Raw genomic sequence first — 27123 nt, 5'->3', positions numbered from 1 at the left:
GAGGGCGGGAAGCGCGAGCCCCCCTCACTCCTGCTAGGCCGCGCCGACGCTCCCTGTGCCCCAGCTACTCACGACCCTACGGGGCCTCAGGGTTTGCACCCGTGCTCGATACCAGGTTTGCCAAACGAGCAGAGGCTCTCGGAACGGAAACTGGGAACGAAGCAGCACGAGGCTTCGCTCAAAGCGGCTCCCTGCTCAGCAGGCCGCATGCCTTGTGTGTGCGGCTGCACCCTGCCAGCACGCAGCAGGGGGTCCTCAGGCACCGAAGCTCCTCAGGAATGCTTTTTTGAAGTTGTTTATTCATTCTGGACCTCTGTCCCCATTATGCCCTCAGATGGGAGTTTATTTAAAGATCCATGTAGATACCTAATTGCCACATTACATAAAAAGGTTGGCAGTACGTGCCTCAAGCATCTGGGAGAGCTGGATTCTGCCTCAGGCTCCAATCAGACCCACGGGTATCAGTGCCTTAGGTGCTCTAGCTCCTTAACCAACAGATTATCACTTTTTTTCCTCTGTTAGCTTTTTGTTTATTATGTTATTGTCATGGCATATTTTTGTTTGCTTTTTCTCCTAAGCTGTTCAGAGGATTCATAATGCTACAGTGCAATGGAAAGCACAGCAATGATAGCAGGGTGGCAAAGTCCCAGGCTGCAGCAAGAGAGGATATGCTCAAATGCAGCAGCCACTGTAGACAAAGAAACAAAGGGGGGAGGGGAAGTCTGCTTACCTTTGGAAGGCCCCAGGTGGGAAGGAACCTCAAGCAAGAGATGCCCTCACCTCCACTGCCAGCCCTTAAATGAGGTCTGGGAAGGGGTGAATCCCGGCTCCATCCCTTCAGGTCACTCAGGGGCACTGCATGCAGCTGAGCTCCCCTGGGTTGGCCCTGCCCTCCCACCAGGTGCTCACTGCTTCAGGCCGTGACTTAGAATTTCTGCTACAGGATTGCAGCTGACATTTCCTCAGAGAGCCATTAGAACCGTGAAGATGACAGATAACAGCAGGCAGGAGCAGTCAAAATGGTCAACAACAGTTATTATGAGTACAGGTCTACAGGTACGATGCTGTTTGCCAAGAGCACTGGCCACCTAAGAAGCACTGGAAGCAACGTTTTTTTTTTCTGTACATGCAAACACTGCATGCAATGTCAACGAATATACTTTAAGGATAAAGCAGTGACATTATCTGAAGTTGTTTCTACCATGGCGTTCATGGTTGTCTTTTTTTTCCCCTAGCTACTTCTGCACATATTTAGCACTTTTGCCATTTGCTATTCTAAGTTGCACTGCTCGAGACTTGTCCTCCTGACTCATTGGTTTTGCACTGTACCGATGCTGCTTTCAGTGACTACTATAAATAATTCTATCAGGGATGTCTTTAATTTTCTGAACTTCTTCCTAAATGCTTTATTTTCTACTTTATTGTGTCATTGTTGGGATAAATTATTACTCAGTAGATGTGCAGTTCAGCTTAAAATAGCCTTACAGATAGTGATTTATATTTATATCTCTTAATTTCAATTCCCCAGTAAAGTGAAAGGGGCTGTCAAGGAGCTGATAATTAGTTCCTGCAGCTGAGGATGATTTCATGCCAGCTTGAGAGAATTTAGAGGCTGAGGGCTTTGGCTCACTATCATGGATAGTTTGTATGAGCTTGGCTAACAAGGTCATTGCTCCATCTTTGCTGTACGAATAGATGAATGGTATTGAAGTAATTCTTGAATCCTCTCAGTTTAAAGCCTGTTTACTGTGGGATGACAGCCTGTAAACTGTTCCAGTTTGAGAACTGTTTCAAGAGCAACGTTATCGGTAACAGTGAGAGGTATCTGAGGGAAGTGATCACATCAGCTAGACCAGCGTAACTGGCTCTTCCTTGTAAGCATTAGTATGGACTCCCAGGGAGCAAAGATACAGAAATAGCTTAAGTACAAGTCAAAGATCTTTTAATGAAGACATTGTTTTCTATCCGTTTTGGTTAGTTCTGCATCATGAGCTTCCTTTTCTACCCATGTAGCTTTCCTTTTCTTAAAGCTGTTTCACATTTGTGTACTAAATAATTCCCATTCAGCAGTGGCTCAGAGAAATTTTCCATAAGTGTAGTTACATCTGATAAACAGCTGTCACTGGGCATTCCCATTCCATACAAATGCGAAGCATGAATTTCCTGGTTACTGCCTCCTTCAGGGTTCATTCACCATCCGGGCTTTATTTTGTATCTTCCACTAAATCATTAAAATTCCCTTTATGGCAGGTTGCCTACATTTTAAATGGATCACCTAAAAAACATTTTATTAGCTAAAAAGGAGTCGGTGGTTCAATCTTTAAAATGTGTGGGTTTGAGCAGCTTTTGCAGAGCATAAAGCATACTGCAGAAGTGCTTTTTGCAGGCTGAAATATATATCCAAACCCCCTCAATTCCTCAAATGATTACATTGCATGGTGCAGTGTTCTAGTTTTCCTGACTGGATTGTGTTCTGTCAAAAACCTTTAATGAAAATCACTGCCTATACAAATCTTCTGAAACATCTTCCAAATGAAATGCTGACATCAACGAGAATAATGCAGTCTAATTAACTGGAGCCTTAGAAATACACTATTGTACACTCCTCACTTCTACAAATCCTATTTTAGCATTTATTACAAAATCAGACTGTAAAATGTTTGAGCTCTTTTATGTTTTATGGAATGGTTTCCTGTGGCATACTGAATGTGTGCATACAAATTACAATTCAGTGATTTGATATCTTTCAGTACAAATATTCTGAAATGTAATTACCTGAACATTTTGAATTAACATTTTATTTCCTTTTTTACAAGTAAGATATAAAATAAATTCTTAAGCAATGATGCTAAAGTTCTATAACTATTCAATGTTTTTAGAATATTTCATCTAATTTGTTGGCTGAAAATAACCTGTTAACGTTTATTTAGAATCACGAAATCTCCACAATTCTACAGAGGCAACAACATCGAGTTCGATATTCAGAATCAGTGGAAATTGGTTCCGTGATTTTTTCTCTTTCTGGTACAGTATTTCGTTTCTAAGTTCCTAAACTGTAATGAGGCACAAGATCGGGCTGTTGTAAGCTGTGCTGAACTGAAAAAAAGCTGCCATGTTGGAGTGTCATACAGGAGTGGAAGGAGAAGTGATTGCATAAAGATCAGAGGCTGCAACAGAGAATTTCATGGATTAAATGTTGCCATTGGTCTCTACGTTGTATTTGATGATAATCAGCAAATTCTTCTTACAAATGAGACATACAATGGCCATCGAGATATTTAGTATTTGTGGCTGTAAATACAAGAGAGCGCCTTGGCTTTAATTGTCCAAGTTGAATTTACAGACCTAGTGGTAAAAAGGGAGATGAGAAAAGGATTCTTGGAGCTGTTTTGATTAGGAAATTACTGAAACTTCAAACATGAAACATCTATCCATCCTTTGCAGAGAAGATGCTTTAGACAGTCAGATAAGGTCCTTAACCTGAAGCTTTCCTGAACTGTAAGGACTAACAAGGCATGGATTGGCCCAGTCTTTTGTGTCCTCTGCTGTTAAACCTCCTATGCTTATGCCTTAACTTCGAACTTAACTTTGTTGATGGGATAATTTAATTTTTTGTGATAGACATTCTAGTTCAATCTGAAGATGTTGCAGGTGTATTTGCTTATCTTATTTCTAAATCAGAATTGCTGAAGTCTTCAATCAGTCTGCATTTGTTCTAAGTTCATTCCATACAGCAGATTCTTATTCCTGAAACATGTGCTTGCAAAGGCATTCAGATGTCTATACTTTCAAGTGAATTGAACACTTTCTTTTCTTTTTTAATATTATGGTAGAAAATAACATCTGAGTTATTGGTAGTTTTATCTTAAAATTACTAGTAATTGCTGGCCAAATGTCAGGATTGCATTAAACTGTTAGGATGCATGAATTCATTCACACTTTTTTTGTTGTTGTTCTACTCTTTTAAATTAATGCTTGAATAAGAATTGCTTCCTGATTAGGGTATTTGTAGTGAGAAGGTTTAATCACATTGCTGACACAAATTCATATCAATTTGTTCAACAGGTGTTGCGTTTTTACTGGCAGACATTCAAGACTTGCTTGCGAGAGGGGAAGAACAGTTTTTAGAAAGAATTCAGAAGTTTATAAACATACATCGGAATGGTTTTCTGGTTTTGTCAGCTGCTCTCCATGGACCGCAGGAATGGAATGTAATGTTTAGGATTCAGAGAAGGTATTATTTTAACATCAAGCTTTCTATTGCTAGGAAGAAATGAAGTTTAACTGTTTACTCAGCAGTCTTGGATTCAGTTGAATTTTATTTTGCTCATACACTGGAAAATTAGCCAAAGAATATGTTTATTAATGGAAAATGAAAGGGATGTTAAGTGACTCAATCTGATATGATAGTTAACAAAAGAAGATGTGTCCTCCCAAACCCCAGAAAAAAAGAAAAAAAAAAAAGCCAGAAATAAAGACATAACCTTCCCTTCCCTCCCATCACTTCAGGCCTTTGTAAATTTTTTCCAGCTTTTCTCTCACGCTGGAAAATGAGGTGATTTTCTTTAACTTTTTGTCCTAGTTCTGGCAGCATTTTTTCATGGTAAATTCAAAATAGAACAAGTAAGTTTTATTCATATGAAAAGGCTTCGTTGTAAACAATAGATTATTTACCAGGTTTTAAAATCTCTTCACTCGGAATAGCCTGTTATACTGAGCTAGAACAATGGAAAGAAAGCCTGAAAATTTGCACTTTTCAGTATATTCCTACTCCTAATGGGTATCAGATTCTGTTCTATGCTTCTATTCAAACCCATTTTCTGGTAGGTACAGTAATCTTTGCTGCAGCTGATTTTCACTCCTGACATCAAAGTGACTATTCTAATGGAGTCTTTGATCTTTACCACCTTGAAACTAACATCAGTTTCATTATATCCAGGGCACACTGCCAAATGCTGATGAATAGCTGAGTGCATGGGATGAAATGTAGGAAATCTATTATCCATTTGCAAAAATTCCATACATTTTCATGAGAGTTCTTAAAAGCTCTGCCATCATTCAGCAAGAACATATTTTTCAGCTGATGGTAATGCTAACGTTCAATCTATATTTCAAGTGATCTTGTATGTGCATCGATCACCAATAAACGTGATGTTTTGAAAACATATTCCCTTTAGCAACTCAGTAATTTTATTTAAATAAAAATATTAGTTTTATCACTGCAGGCCACACCAAGTTGATGATGGCAGGGCACAATTATACCCTATATACATGTGCTTTATTACTAGCTGGCAGCTAGGAGTTCTGGCATTGTAGGTAAATCAGTGACTGAGCTTTTGCACTGGTGGGATTGGAACATGTGCTACATTCTCAAACTGTAAGCCCTATGTTGGATTTGTTTGGGTTTTTTTTCAATCCTCTGATTAAATTATGTAGACTTGGACATTCTAATGAAATTGTTAGAATTATCCCATTATCTAAATGTACAGATTGTTATATTTAGACAGTTTGCTACAAAGATGTATTTCAAATTCAGAGGTATTTTTAGATCCTTTCCTGTGTTTTGTTTCTCATGGAAAAAATAAACATTTTTTACTGCCACTTTGAGAACAGTCTCCAACAACACAACAACAGTGTTTTGTTCTCCCTGAACATACGCACACTTATGACTTATTATGACTGACTGACTGTTAAGGAGTCCTAGAAACAAAAAAAGCCCTTCAAAAATCCCATGTGAACAAATGGTGTAGAGATAGGATAGATAGGAATAAAAACAGCCCGAATTTGCCTGTTGCCTCCAAAGATAAAAGCAATCTTATTCAGCTGAAGATGAAAGCAACCTGTGGTGCAGGCAAAGAAGTTGTTTACATTACGTGGGAATGTTTTTTTGAGTTTCATGGCATAATTAAATGTGCACTCTGAAAGTAACCTTAATTTATTTTGATGTGTAGAATCCTGGGAAGCAATTTACGTATAATACCAGTTCATAATACTGCTGAAACTGTTAAGTTGATGCTAACTATAGCTAAGGTAAGTCTAGTTAAATGTGATTAAAATGATTAACTTCTCAGAACTTTGGAGGTATTTTAACTTGGAAAACATTTGTTTTTCCTTAATGGACCTTTCTGCATCGTACTGACTGCAATCATAGAATCATTCGGTTGGAAGGGACCTTGAAGATGACCTAGTTCCAACACCCTGCTCTGGGCAGGGCTGCTACCCACTGAATCAGGCTGCCCAGGGCTCCATCCAACCTAGCCTTGAACACCTCCAGAAATGTACTATCCACAGCTTCTCTGGGGAACCTATTCCAGTGCCACACCACCTTCTGAGTAAAAAGTTTCCTTTGAATATCTAACCTAAATCCCCCCTCTTTTAATTTAAAACCATTCCCCCTTGTCCTATCACTATCTGCTCATGTAGTAAGTCATATTACGCAATCCATATTACACCTTGAGGTGGGAAGACAAATGAGGCATCTAATAGTTAATTCAGCTCTTATTTATCTCTGTTAATTTAGGATGTCACCATGCTTAACCCAGAGAAGCTATGGATGTTCCCTCTCTGGAGGTGTTCATGGACAGTGTGGATGGGGATGATGGCAACTTGATCTAGTGGGTGGCAACCCTGCCCAACAGATGGATCTAGATGATCTTTAAGAACCCTTCCAAACAAAGCCATTCTATGAAATTAGAATGTCTTCATTTCACTTACTAGCACTGAAGCAACATGAGATGAAAGAGATCTAAATATGTAACAGCTTCTAAAGTAAAGTAGTAATCTGAAAACACAGTTATCTGCAGATTTTTAAGTGATGCTCATAGTAATACAATATTTCTGTAGCTTAAGGAGTGTGGTTTATATATGTAACAGCAACATATCCTGTATGTATAAAAATCTTCACTGAAGCCTGAACTGCTTTAAATAACATTTTCTACAAGAATTCTAACTTAGATACTATCTACAACAATGCTAGGACCATCCACGTACCAAAAATAAAAGCAGCAGGTTAGAAAGCATGTTAGAAACTACATCTCATCAATTGTATGGTAAGAGTTGATAAATGCTCATTACAACATTGAACACTGTATTTTTCTAACTTTGTATGGATTCTGCTGCTGTCTGGCCCAGTTTCTTAATGCAGCATTAACCTAAAAACTTTGAAGATTACTGTTGATCCTATAAAGTTGAATCTGTTCAGAATGAATGCACCAGATTTCAACAAGACAGCCCCATAAGAAATCATGATAGTACATACCACAAATATCTCAGTTGCCTTTATGTTATTACTGATACAGTACAGAGTCAATCCAATGAGTTCTTGTAAGAGCGTCCCTAATTATCGTATCTCCTAAAAAATAAACTTATTTTGACCTAGGATAAGGGACGTGGCCAAGGGAGCAATACCATCCATCTAGTCCAAACCTACCACACCAACCCCTGTAGAAATACTATCTAGATAAGCAGATGCAAGGCTGATGGGAGTAGTTATGTTAGGACTGGTCTTACAGCTCAAGAGAGATAAAGTATTCATTTTTCAGAAAGTGAATGTGTCCTACTCATAATATTTTTCTTTCCTCTAAGATGAATTCCAAGCCACGTGCAGATGATGTTTCTCAGAAAATGGCAATGACAAAAACCCACATAATAGAAAACAGCCCAGTCTGGAAGATGCTTCAGGAGTACCAGCAGTTGCATAGTAATTAAGTTAGCTGGGAGTTTTATTCATAAATAAATTATAGCAGCTATACTTTAAACAATATATAGAATGTTCTTAAAATATACTGTTGCATTTAAAAAAACTATATATACAATTTATGCATTTGAAACAGATTTATATTAAATAACTATACAGTGAAAAACAGTACACATTATCCCCAGTATGTTTTATAACAAAACAAAAATGTAGTTGAACTGCACTAAAGAGAAGTCATCCTGATATCTGGTTTGATTCGGAAGCTATGCATTCACCTCTTTATAATAATCTTTCAAATTATGTAGTAAATCTTAAGGAAAACTTTATCATCAGAGATAATGATGACCAAAACAATTTCAAAATACAGCTTTCCCATGTTTAAGCAGACGTGTATCAAACCTTACACAGTGCATTTTTAAACACAAGTTTTATCTGTTCTTTCACTGAGTTTTAATATCTTACTTGGCTCAAGGCTGATGTGTTTTTCCTTAAATCTGGTTTGATTTGCTTTTATTTATTATCTATAGCTTACAAATCTGTTTGTAAATATACAAGCTTGTTTGTCATTATTAAAAAGTACTAATAAAAATAACTACTCCTTTAACAGTGCTTTTTAATTCACGGCTCTCCAGGTTACTTTATAAAAATCTGCATAATTCAGATAATCAGACAGCAAGTTGGCTAAAATATTTTGAAAATGAATAGAACAAGAAATGCACAATCATACATTCTTACCACAGCACAACACAAAAACATCTTGTAGATATACTTTCTACACTTCAGAAAAAATATCACATTCTGAAGATGAACACTTTAGTAAACAGGCCATCTCTGTGATCACAGACTAAAATAGCAAAACAAGTTTGTTTTTGTTTAAAAAAAGAACAAACAAAACAGCAACAGACGTATGAAGAACAGGATTTGCAATTTTTCTAGAGGCCACTCTAAGCTACTCTCTAAAGGTTGGTATAGCCCTCTTTTCAACTCAAGTCTAACGATCAAAATGATCTTGCAAAAAGCATGTTAACTCAGATATTTCAGTTGACCTATATATTTTCATCCATTACAGCTTTTACTTTCACTTCAATGAGCTCTTCTACTCGAGCTAGAACACTTTCTATTAAATCAAATGTGAAGAGAGCTGAGTGTAAAACCTGAAATGACAAAAGAAATACTGTTATTTTTATTAGAAAAATGGATTTCTTTATTGAGTGTACATGTACATTGGCTCCAGATTGAAAAGAAAGCATAAATACTTCTGGAACTGCAAACTCACCTGAAGTTGCATTTCAGTAGTCATTGGAGGCATCTTTTCCCCACTGACAGTCAAAGAACAAATTGTGTTAGAACTGTGTGCCTCTGTAGAAGAAAAGAACCAGACATCAGACTGCTGTTCCACCTACATTTTTTAGAATCAAAACAACTTTCAATAAATTAGTATTTATGGACAGTAATTGTTAAATCAGAAGCATAAACACTGAACACTGAAAAGGAAAGGTACTGAACTCTGAGGACCGCTACATCTGCCGTTTCTATCTGATTTATGACTACATTAGCAAACAGGCAATATCTGTAAACTTAGAACAATTTTATATTGCTAAAATTCTCCTTAAAAGGAAATATATAATATGGTTGGTTTTTTAGATACATTTTTAATACCTTCACATCCAGAGATGTATAAGATGACAGACTTATCTTTATCCAGAAAATGGCTGCAGGTTTCTCTCTTCCTGACAGACTACTTACAGCAGACAAAACTACAATGACAAATCTCGAAACTGAGAGGAAAATTTCAACATTCAGACTATGTAATTGAAATGTAATGTAATGCTTACAAAGATTATACACCGGGGAGAAAGACTAAACCATTTATCTTAATGAGGTATGTGTCTTCTCCTGAACTCGGATCTCTATGCTTTGTCAAAGGCTAGAGACATGTAAGAGACTAAAATGAACCAGGAAGCTTTTTCTTTAAAAGAAGGACTCCCTTTAGAAAGATATCCACAGGTTATCTTCAGAAAAAATCCCTTTCCTCTGCCTTGCACTTACATAGTTTGTAACAACACAGAAGAATGGGACTAGGAGCAAAAAGCTGTACTGACATTTCTGGAAGCAGAAGTAATTTCCTTGGGCTGTCTTAATTATACTGGAGACCATAAAGGGACAGAGAATGTGACATACACAGAGTTGGCCTACAGCAGCTATAGCTTTCATTCCCCTTGGAATGTATCTGCTTAACCCTGAGCAGAATTTGATTCTATGTGTCAGATAAAAAAAATCCAGAACGTAATCCTTCGGGCTTTAAGACACTACCTATTTGCTGTGTGAATTATTTCTTCTCTTGTTAGCCTCCCCACACCTAGTATGAAACCTAAGGGCTGTATATTCACAGAGACTTAGATGTTCCTGTCTAACCTTAAAATCAAAAGTATAAACGCAGAACAAGGTTTGAATGTCTTCATGTGACATTTCTGTCAGGTCTCTGTAAGGTTTACAAATGTGATGAGAGATAAACAAGCTCATATTTTTCTAGTTATGAAAAGTATTAGTATCAAATATAGCAAATATGTCAAATATGCTGAAATATTATGTGAAACCTGGAATAAAATGAGTACCTAAAAATATGTATCTATAGAGCATTCACCAATTCCCTATTTCCAAAGTTTCTAAACATCACTAAGGAAAAAAAAACAAACACCACCACAAACCTTTTCTGTTTTCCTTCTTATTCTTTATTTCTGCCTCATAGTGTGCTTTTGACATATTCAGTCCAACATGCAGTGGTTTTAAAAAATTTTCCTCAATCTTGGCAAGTGCAGTCCACACACCAGTCTATTCAAAGAGAACAGCACAGAGAAGGTTGCAAATTATTTTTAACGAAGTATCACAATGCTAAGTTTTAGAGCGGAATCTTTTTGACGAGTCTTTAATACAAAAACCTCTGTAGTGGGAAGGAAATAAAAAATTAGACTTATGCATTTAAGCACACACAGCATGGTGATAGTTTAAAAATGTGTGAATTAACACTCCTGAATTAACGCTGCATTGCAATGACAACTGAAAGCTGTGGTAAATGTCATACTCCTCAAATATAAAACTCGTCTATATATTGCAGTTAGTTTAAGAAGCACTGTTGGGATGTTACTAGATACGCTGCTAAGCCCACCTTTGCACTCTCAACTGTCACAGTGAATTACATCCTATTAGTATGTAGGAACTGTATGTACTTACTTTTAAGGTCTTTTTACCTATCGTTTTTACAACATGTACCAAATATGGACCATATTCCAATCTCCCTTAGAACACACACAAAAGTATTAAATATTTGCTTACTGCAGAATCCAATTTTTTTAAGTTGTACCTACTACCTACTAACAAGAGTTCAGACTTGTCACCGGTTCTGCTGCACCAGAAATCTGGAATTTGCAAGCAAGTGATGACCCCCATAAAGGCTTTATGATCTAGAGATACTGTCTTCCCCATCACTATACACATTTATGTAAATTTCATATAGAAACAAAGTTTACATAAATACATTTAATCAAAAACAAGCATTAAGCGTTTTACTAGAGTTAAGATTTTAATGAAATCCCTAATTAATCTTTTTTTTTTTATTAAAAAGCTGTTACATTGCTATGTTCTGTACTCATTTATGCCCTTAGGTGCAGTAACCAAAGTGACACATGAACCACCTCTCCAGTCTGGGATGGCTGAAAAGAGTTGATCATAATGGTGCTCAGGAAGCAAGTGGTATGAGGGATGGTTACTCAAAAGCAAGGCTGTTCAAGGTTATGCAGCATGAGGGGAAAACTCTGCTCTGGTGCCTCATAAGCTTGCAGTTACAAAACTGCTGTAGAAGGAAACATAAAGCAGTCTTTGTGTCTTTAGATACAGGAGCCATTTAAATGACTCCTTTCCTCAGGCAGGATCACCAAAGGGCAGGGTAAAAGATGATAAAAATAAGAATTCTCAACGTTAAATGGTACTGTTGATTACGAGGCATAATTCAAGAAATTCTAATCAAATAAGACCAATAATTACTTCCACACTAATGGTGCCAAAATGAAGAAATAACTATCCAGAAAAATCTGATTTTCTACTTGATTCGTGAAAGCGCTTGTTATGCAGCAATCAAAACATGTGAACTAAGATGAAAGGAATTATTTTCTTTGTGTTCCACTTGCACTGTCTGAAAGGAGCCAAAGGGGAAATCTGTAAGAACTGCCACAGCTTAAATTTAAGAGAAAACTTCAGAAAAGTTGATGTTATTTTCTCCTCAAACCGTAATGTCATTCTGCATGCCAAACAGTAGATGGTAGTTGCATCAATTGTGCATGCTGCTATGTTTTATAACAAAAGAGTTTTAAGAACAAAAGAGGAATTCTTTCTTTGCTTACAAAGCTATGCATACATGTGAAGTACAGCACACTATAATGGGGACATAAGTTAAAATCCCTCCATACATCTGAGAAACTGATATAGTCTATATCTACTTAATTAAATAACATAAGAAATGCAAAATTGAAAGCTATTTTTACAGTTCATTTTCCTAATGCTTTTAGTAATCAGTACCAACCATATTATTGTATTTCCACTTTCATTTCCGCTTACAAAACTCGTATTCACAGAACCCAATGTGCTCTAAAAGCGGATCGGAATTTTTCCAGTATTTTAGGAGAAAATGAGATGCCAAAGTCAATTAGCCCAAACCGTAAAGTCACGAAAACAACAAATTACCTTGGGATAATTACCTGCTAGTTAGAATATTTGTCTGACCATGCCATTGCTTACTGAGTTCAGGAAATGCTTTACTGCACTTTAATAAAAGGATTAGCTTCTTTACTCTAACAGTTAAGTATGAATGCAATCAAATTTCATCAGAATAAAACAAAGTATCACACATTTCCAAATACAGCTAAAATACCACTCCTGGATTACTGACCATTTTGGAGAATAATGCAAAAACCATATCAATGAACAGAGAATAACAGTGTTCACATGAATTCTGCTCAGTCCATAGCTAATCAAAAATCAATAATTTTCACATTAATTAGTACTTACTTGATTATCGCTTTCACAATCCTTAATGACTAAATATCTCAGTAGATTTAGTGATGCCATAATCCTGCAAAATAAAAATACGCTACTGATCACTTAAAGTGCAGATATTTATTATAGGGGTAATAACTTAAATTGTCCATTAGTCGGACACCCTAAAATATCCATTTGTTCAAAATGAAGCCACTCATCTGTTCAGCAGTATGGCTTCATCAAGAGCACAGCAGCTTCCCTGTTACAAGAGAAGCTGACACTCTGCAAGTGAGATTAAAACTAGCAGCAGACTGGAAGGTCAATAATTGTGAGGCATGGAGTTTTCTCAAGAGAGAAACACATTACTAAAAAATTGTCACATTCATCACTGGTGATCCAATTTTTTAAATTATTTTATTGAATTTTTACTTCTGCATGCTTTTTATATATGCTTTTTCTCTTACCAATCTTTTTAGCAAAAACCTTACCATTTCTTCCACATAAATAACATTTGCTGTAAGTTACATCAAATAATTTTTATACCCCTGAAGAGACACACCACGTTTCTTTTGTTCCTTATGTTATGTTGCTGAAGTTATTCTTCTGCTTCTGCAGAAAGCTGACAAACCACACATTCCTGAAAGAATGCTTTACCAATTAGCTCTGTAACCTGACATCAGACTGTATGTTCTTGGGGAACACAGAAGGAATTCCTTTCTTACTGTCAACATCAATATAATAGCACTGTAACATTTTTCTATACAGAGTTAGTTGAAAGGATGGTTTAACTAGGTGATCATTTACATCTCTATTTCAAAAAATCTAAAATACATTTATGTTTTCACTTAATTACACGATGGTATACCTCTCGTTGTAGTAAGGTGGTCTGAAGACTTCTAAGTGATTAAAAAACAGAAGCCTCTAACTGTGATTACAACTCACCTATCTGAGTATTGGAGAAGATCTGTCTCAGCACCTTCAGGAAGCAAAAGCACTAAATCTAGAAGGGAGATCAGGTGATGTCCTGTAAACCAAACGTTGTCATGTGCCTTCTGAAAAATGATACAAAAAGTTTAGCTGAGTACATAATTTAAACCTTAAATTGATATCTTAATTAAATCTTAAGTAATTTAACATAGATAATTTAATGGTGAAGGGTCTAGAAGGCAAGACATACAGGAGCAGATGAGCTCATCCCTGCAGAGGAGCTTAGGGGAGCCCTTATGATGGATGCAGCTCCTCACAGGGAGCAGAGGAGCAGTGCTGAGCTCTGGTGACAGCGACAGAGCCTGAGAGAACGGCATGGAGCTGAGTCAGGGGAGGGGCAGGTTGGGTGCTAGAAGAGACTCTTCACCAGAGTGTGGCTGGGCATGGAATGGGCTGCCCAGAGCGGAGGTCACAGCCCCAAGCTGCTGGAGTTCAAGAAGCGTTTGGACAGCGCCCTCAGAGATATGAATTTTTGTGCAGAGCTAGGGGTTGGACTTAATGACCCTGGTGGATCTTCCAGATCAAAATACTCTATGAATCACAAGAACAATTTGGGGAAAACAGAAATAACAATAATAAAAAAAACAAAATGCTGGAAGAAATACTTTATAGTTATTATAATTATTATATGTGATCAAAGTACACAAATTTGCCTTTTCACAATTCTCTCTTCTGCCTCCCAGATTGTTCTCCTCGATTTCAGTAGGAAAGATTTTCCACCCCTTCATCACATCACCATCAATATCGTTAATATGAGTTTACACAAATAGAAAAAGCATTCTGCTTTTGGAACAGTTAGCTACCTTTACCAGAGACTGCATTTGCTTCATAGTGCTGATGCATCATTTTTTTACTTTTTTCTTTTCTAAGAATATCAAGGTATTTAAAGGGGTTTTCTTGTGTTTATTTCTAAAACCCCAATTCCTAGCAACGTTTGCTGAAGGACAACTTCACCTCTTTGGTTCTTTGATGGATAAAGCATACTTTATTTTATTTTGAAAGACGATAAGGGAGAGAGAACAGGAAGGAGAATCATTCAAGCATATGATGGAGAGCACTCAGTTTTGAAGCGACAAGACATAACAATCCTGATGCCATCTGCATCACAGACAGACTACTTCTTATTTTCACAAAAATTCCACTAAACTAGACCAAATTATGAAGTGAGTAGAGGAAGAATGGCAAACAATCCAAATAACTTCTTGCACTTGCTTAGCAGAAGCTTGTGAAGGACTTGCAGCTATGCAAAGACCCTCCTCAGTGCGAATCATTGAGCCTTCCTGCACAGTGCTGACTGAGCAAGTGAGTACACCTCTGAAATGTTCGTGGCCTCTTAAAAAGGGTATTCCACATCAGTGCAACAGAGCTGAGAGCAGAGTTACTTTGCAAATATCCCACCTTGGTGAAGTCTGTACCTCAGACAGAGGTCAGATAAAGAAATATCACATACAGGACAAAACTTGTACAAGAGGGAAAAAAGACCAAGCCAGAAATGGATTGGAAGGGAAACAAGAGGGGTCGTCTGTGTTAAGTAAGGTCAAACGAGGACTGTGGAAAGACTAACACTAGGTGGGCAGGGAAATAAGTTGGTAACAATTTTCCGTTCTTATCCATTTCTTTGTATCTTCTCTGCAGCAGAATTCTTCACAACAAATATAGAATATTCAAGTCCATATAATGAAATTTGTAAATTATTTGCCTTTTTGACAGCTAGGGTACTCTACAGAGAAGAAATGTATTAATAGAATTATGAAGCTGCATAGTCAACAAATTCATCAGTAAAAAAATTTAGAATATATGTTTTACCTATTCAACTTTAGTTCAAGCCCTTTTTGGAAGAGTTTTCACAGTATTATCTTGTTTATCCCCTGCTGATTCAAGGCACAGGACAGACTACAATCTAATAAAAGTAATTCTCTGTTATATATCATAATTATGATACAAATTATGAATAAATGTGTTATAATACATAAATGTTAAGATGAAATATGCATGAGTTTACTGTATTGTCCTATTTGACAAAAAGGAAGAGCTTATAGATCAAATTTGCTTTGAAAAGGGCCCTAAGCAGTAAAAAGGAGAAGAGATGAAAAAACAAAAAGGTTAATAATTTACTTTTTATTAAGTTTTCCAATTTCCTTCCATAAATGATTATAAAATAGGAGATTTAAATGGCTTTGATCTAGCTCAACTCTTTCTGATGAATTTAGCATTTGTGAAACACTCACAGTATAATGCTGAATGTCATCATAAAACACAAGATAAAAAATAATAGATCTTTCTGGACTGTAGCATTTGAATTATATTCAGAAAATGAGGAACTGTGAGGATGGAATAAAATACCGTGTAGATCTTCTTTAAGGACTATGTTTTTCAAGTACAGAAAGTGTAATAATATCCTATTTTAAAAAATGCAGAAGGATCGTGTAATTTAAATGTGCTTTTAAGAATCACAATGTAAAAATACACAGGTACAAAGAAGCCAAATCAATATTGTAACATTTTCCAATCTTATGCTTCTATTCAACATGTGGTTCTTTTGTTTTTCTTTTTTAAATGCATCACTCATATCTCAAGTTATACATGTTTTCTCAACTTAATTCAGATACAATTCTGAGAAGACAAATTGATTTTAATAGCAGCAGGCTTACCGTTAATGATAAGTGAATCTGATCTTTTATATTTTTAATAACGTATCCTTCTACACCAGCATGGTTGCTTGTCTTCAGCAAACACCTTCAAACAAAAAATAGATGTCATATCTTCAAAACTGCCTACATTGTTAGCTAAAGACTTGGATAACACTATGCCATATTCATTAAGTAAGGGGCAATTTCAACACTGGGTTACATCTGACAGCTGATTGTATGAGAGACAGCTGACATTCATTATTTACTCGCCAATTAACATAGTAAAGTTAATGTGGTTTACCAGATAGATAAAAATGATTTCTGACAGTTTGCAAGCAATGAAGTTACAGTGAGACTTGTATTATACTATCTACAGTAATTTGAATGCATACCTGAATAATGTATATTTTCCCTCTGCTTCAAATTTATCTATGAACAATTGCAAAATATTCAAACTCTTCTTTCTCTAAAAAAACAATCATATATGTATTAAATGCTAATAATAACAAAAATACATTATCTGATTTATTCTAATTAAACTCAGTACATCAATAATTCTGTAGGTCATTACATACCAGATGCTCTATAGGACAAAGGGTCATAACTTTCACCAAATCCTGCAGTTGGATAAAGAAAACAAATTCCAATTACATGCATATTATTACATCATATTGAACGAAATCTGTTCAAGGTACTAACAAACAAGCCAGGCCACCAACAGTTGCATCCAAATAAAAAAGTAGCCACAGTAGCAAGAGCCATCTAAAGTATATTTTAGTTGTCATTATAGCTTCATGCTGCAGCATGTATCAGAGGACAAACAATTCAGTACAGCATGACACAATAGGTTTCAGTCTGACAACACTATTGCACGAAGGTTCAGTCCCCCTCCCTCCAACACTGAGAAAACAACTGGGTATGGTTTATAACAACTACAAAGGCAGCTCTGTACACTGTTTCTTGTTACCTGAGACACATTAATAAATTCTCTGAATTCCAAATACTGATGGAGAAGGCCATTATCTTCCATTCTCAATAAACAGCTCTCAAACAGATCCTGCAGGTGGGAAGGAGAAATAAACAACTGCCAACACTTCGCATACATACAAGACATTGATCTATATGCTTAACATTTCATGGCTAAAACAACCTTTACTACAATTCACATTTGGGGCTCCTAGGAGCTGTAAATTTAAGTAGCAATGGCAGTTTAAATGAATTTGAATGTGTGTAATATTCAATAAATTTATTTAAACGTTTGTAAGACTGAAGAACATCTAACTAAGCCTCAAAATATTTCTGAAACCATTACCTGTACCATTCATACCTTTCTAAGAAAGAGAAAATAAGGTTTTACAATTGCTAAAATTGAAAAGAATAAGCATTCTGACAATGAACATTTGATCAAAAGAAAAATAAACTTACGAGTCCTTTAGATAACATAGATTCTTCTGTTCTGTAAAGAAAAAAACATCAGGTTGTAAATTAAGGAGACAATGATGATGTTTCAGATGAAATAGGAGATGTCAAAAAAGGACGTGGCCGTTAACAATTTTCATTCTGATTTCTAACCATGATGTCTTTGTTACGTCTCTCAAAAAATTTTTAGAATATATCAACTGTATATAACAAATAAAAGCTGCAAACTAGACTCCTCTCTTCAGGGTCAGAACTGTTTAGTTTTTTTCCCCTCTTAATATCTCTAAGGTAGCAGCTCATATCCCACAGGTATCGAGACATTAATTAACAAAGAAAATGAAACTTTTTCCAAATTATTCTATGTGCATAGATAGCTCTGCAAGCCTAAGAAAAACACAGCAAATCCTAAAAGGAAGAGGCCAAGAAGTTTTGTTTTACCAGGAAATAATGAGGAGTCATAATCAGAAACTTCTCCCTCCTACAGCAATGCTAGAAACTATTTGGTCAACACTGCTGCTAATGGAAGGCAAAATAAACATACAGGGAAGTGTGGTTTCCTCTAGAAAGACAGACCTCTAATCAGATCGTATATCATATCAGAATACATTCAGTTAAGCACTATCTTACAGTCCTTCTTAGAAGTAAACTGATACAGAATTACAAATAAATATACACTTATTATTCTGCCTTAATTTTGAATTCTTGAATAATTTTTCTAAAAACAATAGATGAGCGTTTAAGACAATTTGCTAAAGCTCTTAGAAAAGAGAATATCACCTTGTCATAGAGCTTGCAATTTTAGCTGACAGCTTTAAGGATCTCCTTTGAACTTATTTGGCATAATCAGAATTTGATTCTATGAATTATTATAAAAGACCAGAAATAAAACATAGGACAAAAAGTTCCCTCTATTATCTGGAGCTCCAAAAATCACATAATCCTACCTTTTCAGTAGCACTTCAATATGTGCCATATTGCATTGCAGAAGGTACGATGAACTAAAAAAGAAAGTTAGGTTTATATTAAACTGCATAAGCCACATACATTTTCACAACTAACACATTTGAAAGCATTAGTCCTTTTGAAAAAATCTGTAGAAGTATATTTACGAAATTAATAATTCTGAAATAGATGCAAAGCACGACATCCAATTTCCATTCATATTTCATATGTGGCATCTGTCTACATGATTTTAATACACATTAATTTTCAGCATAAGAGTAATCCTATCAGTTTCTTTAAAAGGTCAGCTCACCTACAATCAAACTGTAATAGAGTAATCTGCAGGACCGTTAAATTACATAAGGTTGCCACAAAATTAAAACTGGTGAAATACAGTTTTCATTAAAAGCTATTAAAATAGTTTTATTTTGCTCAGAACTTTCCAAGTACAAACTTAATGTAAGTGAGAAAGAACAGCTCTTACCTAAATACCATTGGAAAGCAATTGATACCAAAATGCTGAACAAACACCAGGTATGACAGACATGCCAAAGAATCTGCAGAATTCTTTCGCTCTATGTCCTCAAACTCCTGATTCTCCCACAACGATCTTCTGCTTTTATGATGTAAAAACACCAGTGGCATTAATTCTCTCATATCCAGCAAAATGTCCTAAAAAAGAAAGTTAGATTTCATTTCATTGCCTTTAAAAATCCGTATGCTTGATAAATTACAAAGCTTAAGCAGTATTTACAGTAAAATATCCTAAGTAGGGTATGTAGAAATTACTATAAATATTTTGTGAATATTTATGATATTTATGATACATACACAAATAAAAACCTTCTGGGAAAAAATAAATACTGCCAGAAGAATGCTACTAAGATACTAAGATGCAAAGTCAAGCACTCAAAAGTTAGCAAAAGACTTCATAAAAGTCACCCTGCAAAACCTAATTTGGCTCCATTATCTACAGATGCTATGAGTAATAGTGGCTTCTTGACCACATTATGCCACAAGACTTGTGTTTTTCACCGAGTACTCAGTATTTTGTTCTCTGATCACTAAACACTATGCAACACAATGTTTACCTGCTAAAGGCAAGCTCTGTTTCAAAATCAGAATTGTTCTGCATGGCCTTTCCAGTGATTCACAGAGGGGAGACACCTGAGAACTTCACAACTGTTACATATGCGTTCTTTTCCCCAACACATCTACGTGGATTAAGAGTTGGTGTAATTTCTACTGTATGAATTATAAAGAAGCAGAGGTTAACCCACCCTTCCAGTGTTGTCCAAACCAAATATCCAAGACCTGACATTTTGGAGAATTAGGATTATAAGAGATGTCACATACTTCACTGTGTCTGACCTTAGCCGCAGTACTCATTACCCAATTCCACAAACAGCAGAAGTGGATTTCTTGAGAAAATGAAGAAAAAGTAATTCGTAATTAGCATAATAAACGGTTTCAGACTGTGCCCAACAGGAAAGGCAGGGATAAAAGCCCATTTTTCAGAGCAGCCTTAACCATCTTAACCTTTATATCATCTTCTGATAACCTCTGCCTCCATCACTGTACATCTTAAAAGTTCTGCAGTAAAAGAAGCAAAGACCTCACAGGCAAGCTTCTCTTTCATTGCACATCTCTAATTTATCCATGCAGCAGTTCCATCCTACACTGACTGAGATATGTTGTGGAAAAAAAAACCCAAAGTGATCATGACAGAGAAACTAATTATGGTTGAAAACAACCAAAGTTTTGCTAACGACATCACATGCTTGACTTTACAGTCTTAACACTGGGATGTAAAATTTTGTGTGCATTTTGTCTTACATTTTTTAAAAACAATCTGGAACAGAAACAGAGTTGCATCACATAGCAACTTCCAAACTTCCTGTGTGCATACACACACACACACACACTCACTCATATGTGCTTTCCTCATCTCAGATGGCTTCAAGTCTTCCTTTTGAGATTTGTCCAGTCTTAGTGTGCCAACCTGTATCCCTAGAACAACGTGACCCAGTCTGTCTGCCTTTCCAGGTCTAGTTCTCCTGCTATACCACATATAAAGCTGCCTTTTTTCCAACTTCCTGGTTGATAATTCACAACCAATTTCAGCTTTCTTCCTCAGACAGCTGGATTTCTTCAGTTTTTCAGCCAGCTTCAGTCCCCACCCAACCTCTTCTAAAATTTCCATTGCCCTCTGTGCATTCTTCAGCTTTTGTCATTTCTGTATGGTGTGTGTATTTCCCTCCTCTAACCAGTTAACATGAGAATGAATTCCAAAGCTCAAATTTAACTCTATTCCTTCACAGTGCTGATATTAAAACAAGTGTATCCAGAGCCACTGAAACAACTTAATTGTTGCTATGCAAAACGTTCAAAATGAGAATAACTGCACTGGTAGCATGGAGTGGCCACGATCACACTGAATTTCCAGCTATAGCAGCAACAGCAGTCGAGCAATAATTTTTATTCCTTAACTGCCAGCTGGCACTGCACTTTAGTCAAGTAAGAGACTTCTGAGTGCAAAATTTGGATTAATACTTAGATTTTATCTTCACTAAGCAGCAAAGACAATACATCAGATATTTTTAAAAAATCATACTTGACCAGGGAGAAAGAAGGAGCTAAAACAAAGAAGCAGCTGCTGATTCAGAGAACAGTCCAAACTGGCTTATCAAGGAGCAAAACTGCATCTGTAAGGTTTATCATTTCTGGAACCTTAGCCTATTGCAGACCTTTGCATACCTGCACTATCGTACGGGGCCTCGTCAGCCATTACACTAAGCAGTAACAGAAATGAAATGAACTTCCTATTGGCAGTTCTGAACCACATGACTGCTTTGGCAAATGCTTCAATTCATTCTGACTGCACTTACTATAATTTCAGCTGCAAAACGCCGAAATGGATGTTCTTCAATGCCTTCCAGTTCTTCAAGCTGAGCTGTCAATAATGGGTATTTCAGGCTTTTCATACAGCTGAAAGAAACAACAGCTGAAACTCATAAAATCTCACAAATAGACCACAGCAATGTCATCAATGGCCAACAACAAGGTCTGTATTCATTTTGGCTGCTGCTGTTCCTGATATTCGAGGAATAGAAGAAAAAAAACGTCTCCCATAGGAGCATTTCTTAGAATTCACCTCCAGAATAGGATTATCCTCACTTTTGCACCTTGGAGTTGAAGGACTACCAAATCAGCTCCATATCACAGAGACTAATATTTCTTAATTTCCTTGTACTAAAACATTATTTTTACTATTCTTCTTTCACTTCATAAAAATGCAGAGGATTTTTTTTTCTTTTTGAAATACAGCATTAGTCTATATGTTGGCAGCACTATAAAAACTTTAGTAAGATTATTTATTTACTGCACGTGTAATAAGAGTTTACTGTTCATTTTGTTTCTTTACAGGAATATATTAAGCTAATATTAAATGCTCACAACTTCAATAATTCTTCTTTCAGCTCCGTGTCATTGCATTCAGATGACTTTTCCATGTTTTTAACAACTTCATTCACAAAAGGTTTAGCAAAGTCCACCACTGCATTACAACACTGACAGAGACCAAGTTTATCTTCTTGTATTTGTTGCTTTGTATAAGGTACAGGCAAGGGAGTAAGCTGATTCATTATCATGGCCAAAGATAAGCCCACTGAGTAGGCCTTCTTGTTCTGAAGTTTCAAAAGCACTGAAACAAAGAGAACATTTTGAGACATTAAGTTAATATTTGCTGGAGGAATATGTGAACAACAGTGGGACTGCATAAGAAAGTCTTCAGTTTCAAGGGAGCAGAAGGACTACTATCTCAACTGAGATGGACAAGTCCAGCAAGACTTATCAGCTTATCGTCATTATCAGCTAATCTATTTCACAGTAGTTAATATGACCATAGAGTTGAGAATGATGTATTAAAGCAGCGTTGCATTTCCACACATACCTCTTTTCTCTGTTGCATGAAGTCATGAAGACTGAAAAATTTGTCTTTCTAGAACTAGTCTAAACAAAATAATATCCATTTATCTGACCTGGAAAACCTCTTTACTATGGCTTTCCTGCCTTACTCCTTCTTGCTTGACAAAAAACTTTCTGCTGAGATCTGACTCTTCATTTAAGCAGCTCAGAGCTGTTCTATACTCTGTGGCAAAAACAACATAGGGTCTCCCAGACTGAGGAAGCAGCACAAGTCACTTTCCATTTAAAGTGAACTCAGTGCACACTAGCTGCACATCGGTTATGCAACAAAATACGTATTTCTCATTATCTTGTTCAATTCTAACTTAACACAGTAACACAGCTCAGAGACTGCTATAACTGGACTTAAACTTGATAAGTAGAAGTGTGATTCATTTTCACAAACCAAGAGAGAAACTACTACTTGTTACCTACTTAATTAGTATCTCAATCTGTATTTTTAATTTTTGCATGTAAAACAGAAGAATGCAGTTTTTCCATTCATATTTTTCAACCTGTTTCAATTACAAATAGAAGTTTTAGAATTTTAAAGTTTTAAATGTTAAATAATGAATTCTCCAAATCTATGAGTCAATGTCATTCTATTTCTGTAACAAGGATATGAGCGTTTTACAACTGCAAAAAATAACCAAATTTTATGAATGAAGAAAAATGTTGCTTTTTCAACTGAGGCTATCAATCTCATTTAAAATCTTCTAAAACTACTCCACCAAAGGCTAAACTAACTTGATAAATAACTGTGTTTGTCAGAAATCACATGAGAAAGTCAATGTTACCTGTCTGCAAAGGTTGAAGCAGTAACATGATAGTCTGGCACACCTGCTCTCCTGATGTCTGTTCAATTTGCTCAAGTAAACCCAAAAAAAGTTCCTTTGGATTGCACAGCTACAAGAGATGAACAATATGTATGTTTTAATCACCATAGTTATAAAATATAAACCAAACAAACAGGAGAAAAGAAACACATCACAAACAAACCACAATACAGAAACTCCTGAACATCAAGAAAACAGATTAGAACATCCAAAATTATCTTTAAAGAAACAAATATGAAACAATAAATACATCCCCATAGTAAATGTACTATTCTGAGTGTATATGCGTGTACATTTTCATATAAGCTGAAAACACAGAAATCAAGTTTAGTGCCATTCGATTTGCTATGTTGTATAAGCATACTTTAGAAAGAAGTCATTCCTTAGTAGTATAGAGAAAAGAAAAACTTCAATGTGAATTTGGCTTAGATTGCAAATTGTTTTCCAAGTAGATAAATGAAAAGGAACTGAAAGGGAATTTCCTACACATTAAATCTTATTCCCCTATAACTTCACCAGAATCATCAGATCCTCACTGTCACAGCCCAAATCCTGCCAGAGTCCACTAAGTGTCTGGAGAACACTCTCAGACATAAGGCTTGAATTTTGGGTGGCCTGGTGTGTAGCCAGGAGTTGGACTCAATGAAACTTGTGGGTGCCTTCCAATCATTCTGTGATGTGCCACAGACAAGAGGCAGCCTTGCTGTGGCTACACTAACTGCAAAAGCTGGTTGCTAAGAACTTTGTATTGGATGATGTCTAGCTCAGTTTTGTCTAAAACTGACTAGATTTATTAAAAAGTTAACTACCTCTGAGAATGCTATTGCTGTGTCTATTTCAGATAAAACTGGCCCATGAGTTTAACAGTGATGTGGAATGGACAGAAGAACTCAGAAGCGTTCACGTCCTATTTTCTCTTGAAGTCAGAAGGACTTTCTGCCCCTTCCTTACAAGTATCTTATTACAATCACATATTTCAAAAACATACCTGCACCAACTGATCTAGTATCTTCAAGCAGAGTTCTCGCTTCTCATCTTCCTGCTTATATGCTAAAATACATCTAACAAGAGGAGAGATGAGATTCCAACCCATATTCTTGATGATAACCTACAAATCAGATTTTCAGAGAATCAACCAAAACTGGACGTTTTCTAAACGTTCTAAATACGATCTAAGAAGGATCGTATTTATGGAAACCAAACTTAAACTCACCTTATTTTTCACATTTTGAATCACTTCCAATAACTGAGCAGCATATCCATCTTCTAAACACTTCTGACCTGCTACCTGAAACAGATTATAATCTTCTCCCCTAAAATCAGCTTCTTCCAGAATTTGCTATAAATAAAATAAGCATGTTTAACTCCTTATTTTAAAAAGGTAAATATAAAAATAGGTAAACATAAGCTTCCTTTTGTAAATTAGACGTAGTGTCACTGTATCTTTTCTTTTAATACATAAAGGATAATACGTAAGAGGTTATCAAGAGCTACCACAGAAGATAAAGCAGTATTTCAGTAGCTATTTTGAAGTCTAAACTACAGTTTATTATCTAGAAGATGCATTTTCCCTAATAATCTGTCTGTGATATGGAGTACTGGATCCAGTTTGAGTACTGGATCCACTTCTGGGCTCCCCGTTACAAAAAAGCCGGAGTCCAGCAGAGGGACACAAAGATGATAAAGGCCTGGAGCATCTCCTCTGTGAGGAAAGGCTGAGCAAACTGGGTCTGTTCAGCCTTGAGAAAAGAAGACTCAGAGGTGATCTTATTAATGTCTATAAATATCTTAAGTGTGGGAGTCAAAGGGACATGGCCAACCTCTCTTCAGCAGTCTGTGGGGACAGAACACGGGGAAACAGCCATAAACTGGAGCACAGGAAGCTCTGCACCAATATACGAAGGAAACTCTTCATGGTAAGGGTGACAGAGCACTGGAACAGGCTGCCCAGGAGGTTGTGAATTCTCCTTCTCTGGAGGTATTCAAGACTACTCCTGGATGGCTACCTGTGCAGCCTGCTGTAGGGACCTGAGGGTCCTTCAGTTCTACCCCTACAGTTCTGTGATATGTTCACTTTGACATGTTCTGCTAAGAGAAACAAGAACACCTCTTTCTCCAACAGGGAGAACCTGGGATAAGTGCCATGGAGAAGTCCGTGAAACATGGAGACTAAACCCAGATAACAGTAAGGAGATCTTCTAACACGTCTCGTTTTGAAGCCATAAAGTGAAACTTTCAATGCTTACATTTGTGACTTTTATGAGAAGTACTTACGCATCTTTGTATTATGGCTTGAAGCTCATCAACTGCCATTATAGTCTGAGTTTGTCCTTCAGGCATTGAAAACTATTATGAATTAAAAGGCACAGTATTAAAACACATGAAGTAAACATGGAAATTAAAAAAAAAAATGTTATTAAAAAGACGCCAAATAGAGAAATGAGAACAATCTTTTAGCTACTGCATGGCCACGTACATTGACAACTGCAGCTACCGCAGAGCGCATCCGGGCTCACTGTGCACCAACCACAGACCCCCATGCTGCGCTTTAGGGGGGTCCCCTCACCAGGTGAGCACTCTGCCTGCTGCCTTGCACAATGCATGCAGGTGCCTGCTGCCTTGCACCAACAGTGTTTTAGTCCAGTTAAGACTACATATGCAACACCATTTACTTCCTTGCAATGTCCGGGTTGGCTGATCATGCGGCCCTTTATCTCTAGGTGCAACAACTAAAAACTTCAAGTTTGGGGATTTGTTTGTTTTTACAGTTTTGAGTAATTTCCTCAGCCTAAGCCTTGTTATACAACCACTGTGCCTACCCACCACCTCTGCCCTTGGATAATTAGGCAACCGTTCATCAAAGCACCCAGGCTCTGCATTCTTACAGACACCTCAACATGCCACCCTCCATCTTTCCTTTTGAACTTGACCTCGGCCACCTAACACAGCACCTGGATAATCACCCACGTGGATATCTACAAAACCAGTCAACTCACAATAGCATAAAAACACGCGCGTGAGAATTTTAACGCTCAAAGAATACAATAACTCTCTACGCTCAGCTGCCTATGTTAACATCTGTACTTCCCTGCAATCCAGCAGCGTTCCCAGCCTGACCTTTCAATTCCACAGTTATCATATACTCCATTAGCGCACACCGCACTACGAGCCGTTCATTTGTGAGGACGTTACTAAGCCCCTCACACCGATTTAAATACGCTTGTGGGCGCCGCTGTTTTTCCTTCCCAGCCCTGGGACACGTGACGGCACACAGGGCGCTCAGGACCTGCCCGCTCAGCTCCCACACGCTCCCAGGCCTTACGACTTAACCCACTTTCTAATTACATCTTCGCCGCGGTTCCAGCGGCAACCGTACAGCATCGAGATAATCAGACTTTCTGCCTCTAATACCCAGCACTCTCCCTCCTCTATTAAATACATTGCTCAGCAGCTTCCCCAGGTGGGGCTGCTAACGTAAGCCTTTAACCCCGGGCAGAATTAAAAACAAACACACCACAAGAAGCCTCACCGCTCGCGGCGCACCCCGTACCCACGCCGCTCCGGTCGCACCGCGCTCCCGCCTCTCCTCTCTCCCGGCCCGGGCCAGGCCGACACG

General features: G+C 37.0%; 2 protein-coding genes across 5 annotated transcripts; one reads left to right on the top strand and one right to left on the bottom strand.

Annotated features, from left to right (window-relative positions):
* On the top strand, positions 1–8300 carry C1orf146 (C1orf146 homolog). Its single transcript, NM_001277653.2, has 6 exons — positions 1–115; positions 944–1056; positions 2931–3024; positions 4066–4234; positions 5952–6030; positions 7585–8300. The coding sequence occupies exons 2-6, from the start codon at positions 988–990 to the stop codon at positions 7705–7707; spliced, it is 534 nt and encodes a 177-aa protein (NP_001264582.1). The 5' UTR covers positions 1–115; positions 944–987; the 3' UTR covers positions 7708–8300.
* Positions 7671–27117, bottom strand: GLMN (glomulin, FKBP associated protein). 4 transcript variants are annotated; one of them, XM_046944764.1, is made up of 19 exons: positions 26596–27117; positions 25782–25853; positions 24721–24846; positions 24496–24615; positions 23469–23577; positions 22162–22408; positions 21594–21693; positions 19190–19377; positions 18708–18761; positions 17770–17800; positions 17312–17401; positions 16920–16961; positions 16737–16810; positions 16366–16450; positions 13670–13779; positions 12758–12821; positions 10405–10528; positions 8973–9055; positions 7671–8850 (listed from the first exon to the last, which is right to left on the bottom strand). In XM_046944764.1, the coding sequence occupies exons 1-19, from the start codon at positions 26653–26655 to the stop codon at positions 8743–8745; spliced, it is 1887 nt and encodes a 628-aa protein (XP_046800720.1). In that variant the 5' UTR covers positions 26656–27117; the 3' UTR covers positions 7671–8742. The 4 variants fall into 4 exon arrangements, with proteins under 4 accessions (XP_046800720.1, XP_040561007.1, XP_004936661.2 ...); XM_040705073.2 differs by having other exon boundaries at positions 26625–27117; XM_004936604.5 differs by having other exon boundaries at positions 27022–27117.
* Between the last annotated feature and the right edge of the window lie 6 nt (positions 27118–27123).

Source organism: Gallus gallus, chromosome 8 (assembly GCF_016699485.2).
Source record: "Gallus gallus isolate bGalGal1 chromosome 8, bGalGal1.mat.broiler.GRCg7b, whole genome shotgun sequence".
NCBI classification, from domain to species: Eukaryota; Metazoa; Chordata; class Aves; order Galliformes; family Phasianidae; genus Gallus; species Gallus gallus.
This window is presented reverse-complemented; position numbering and strand designations above follow the sequence as displayed.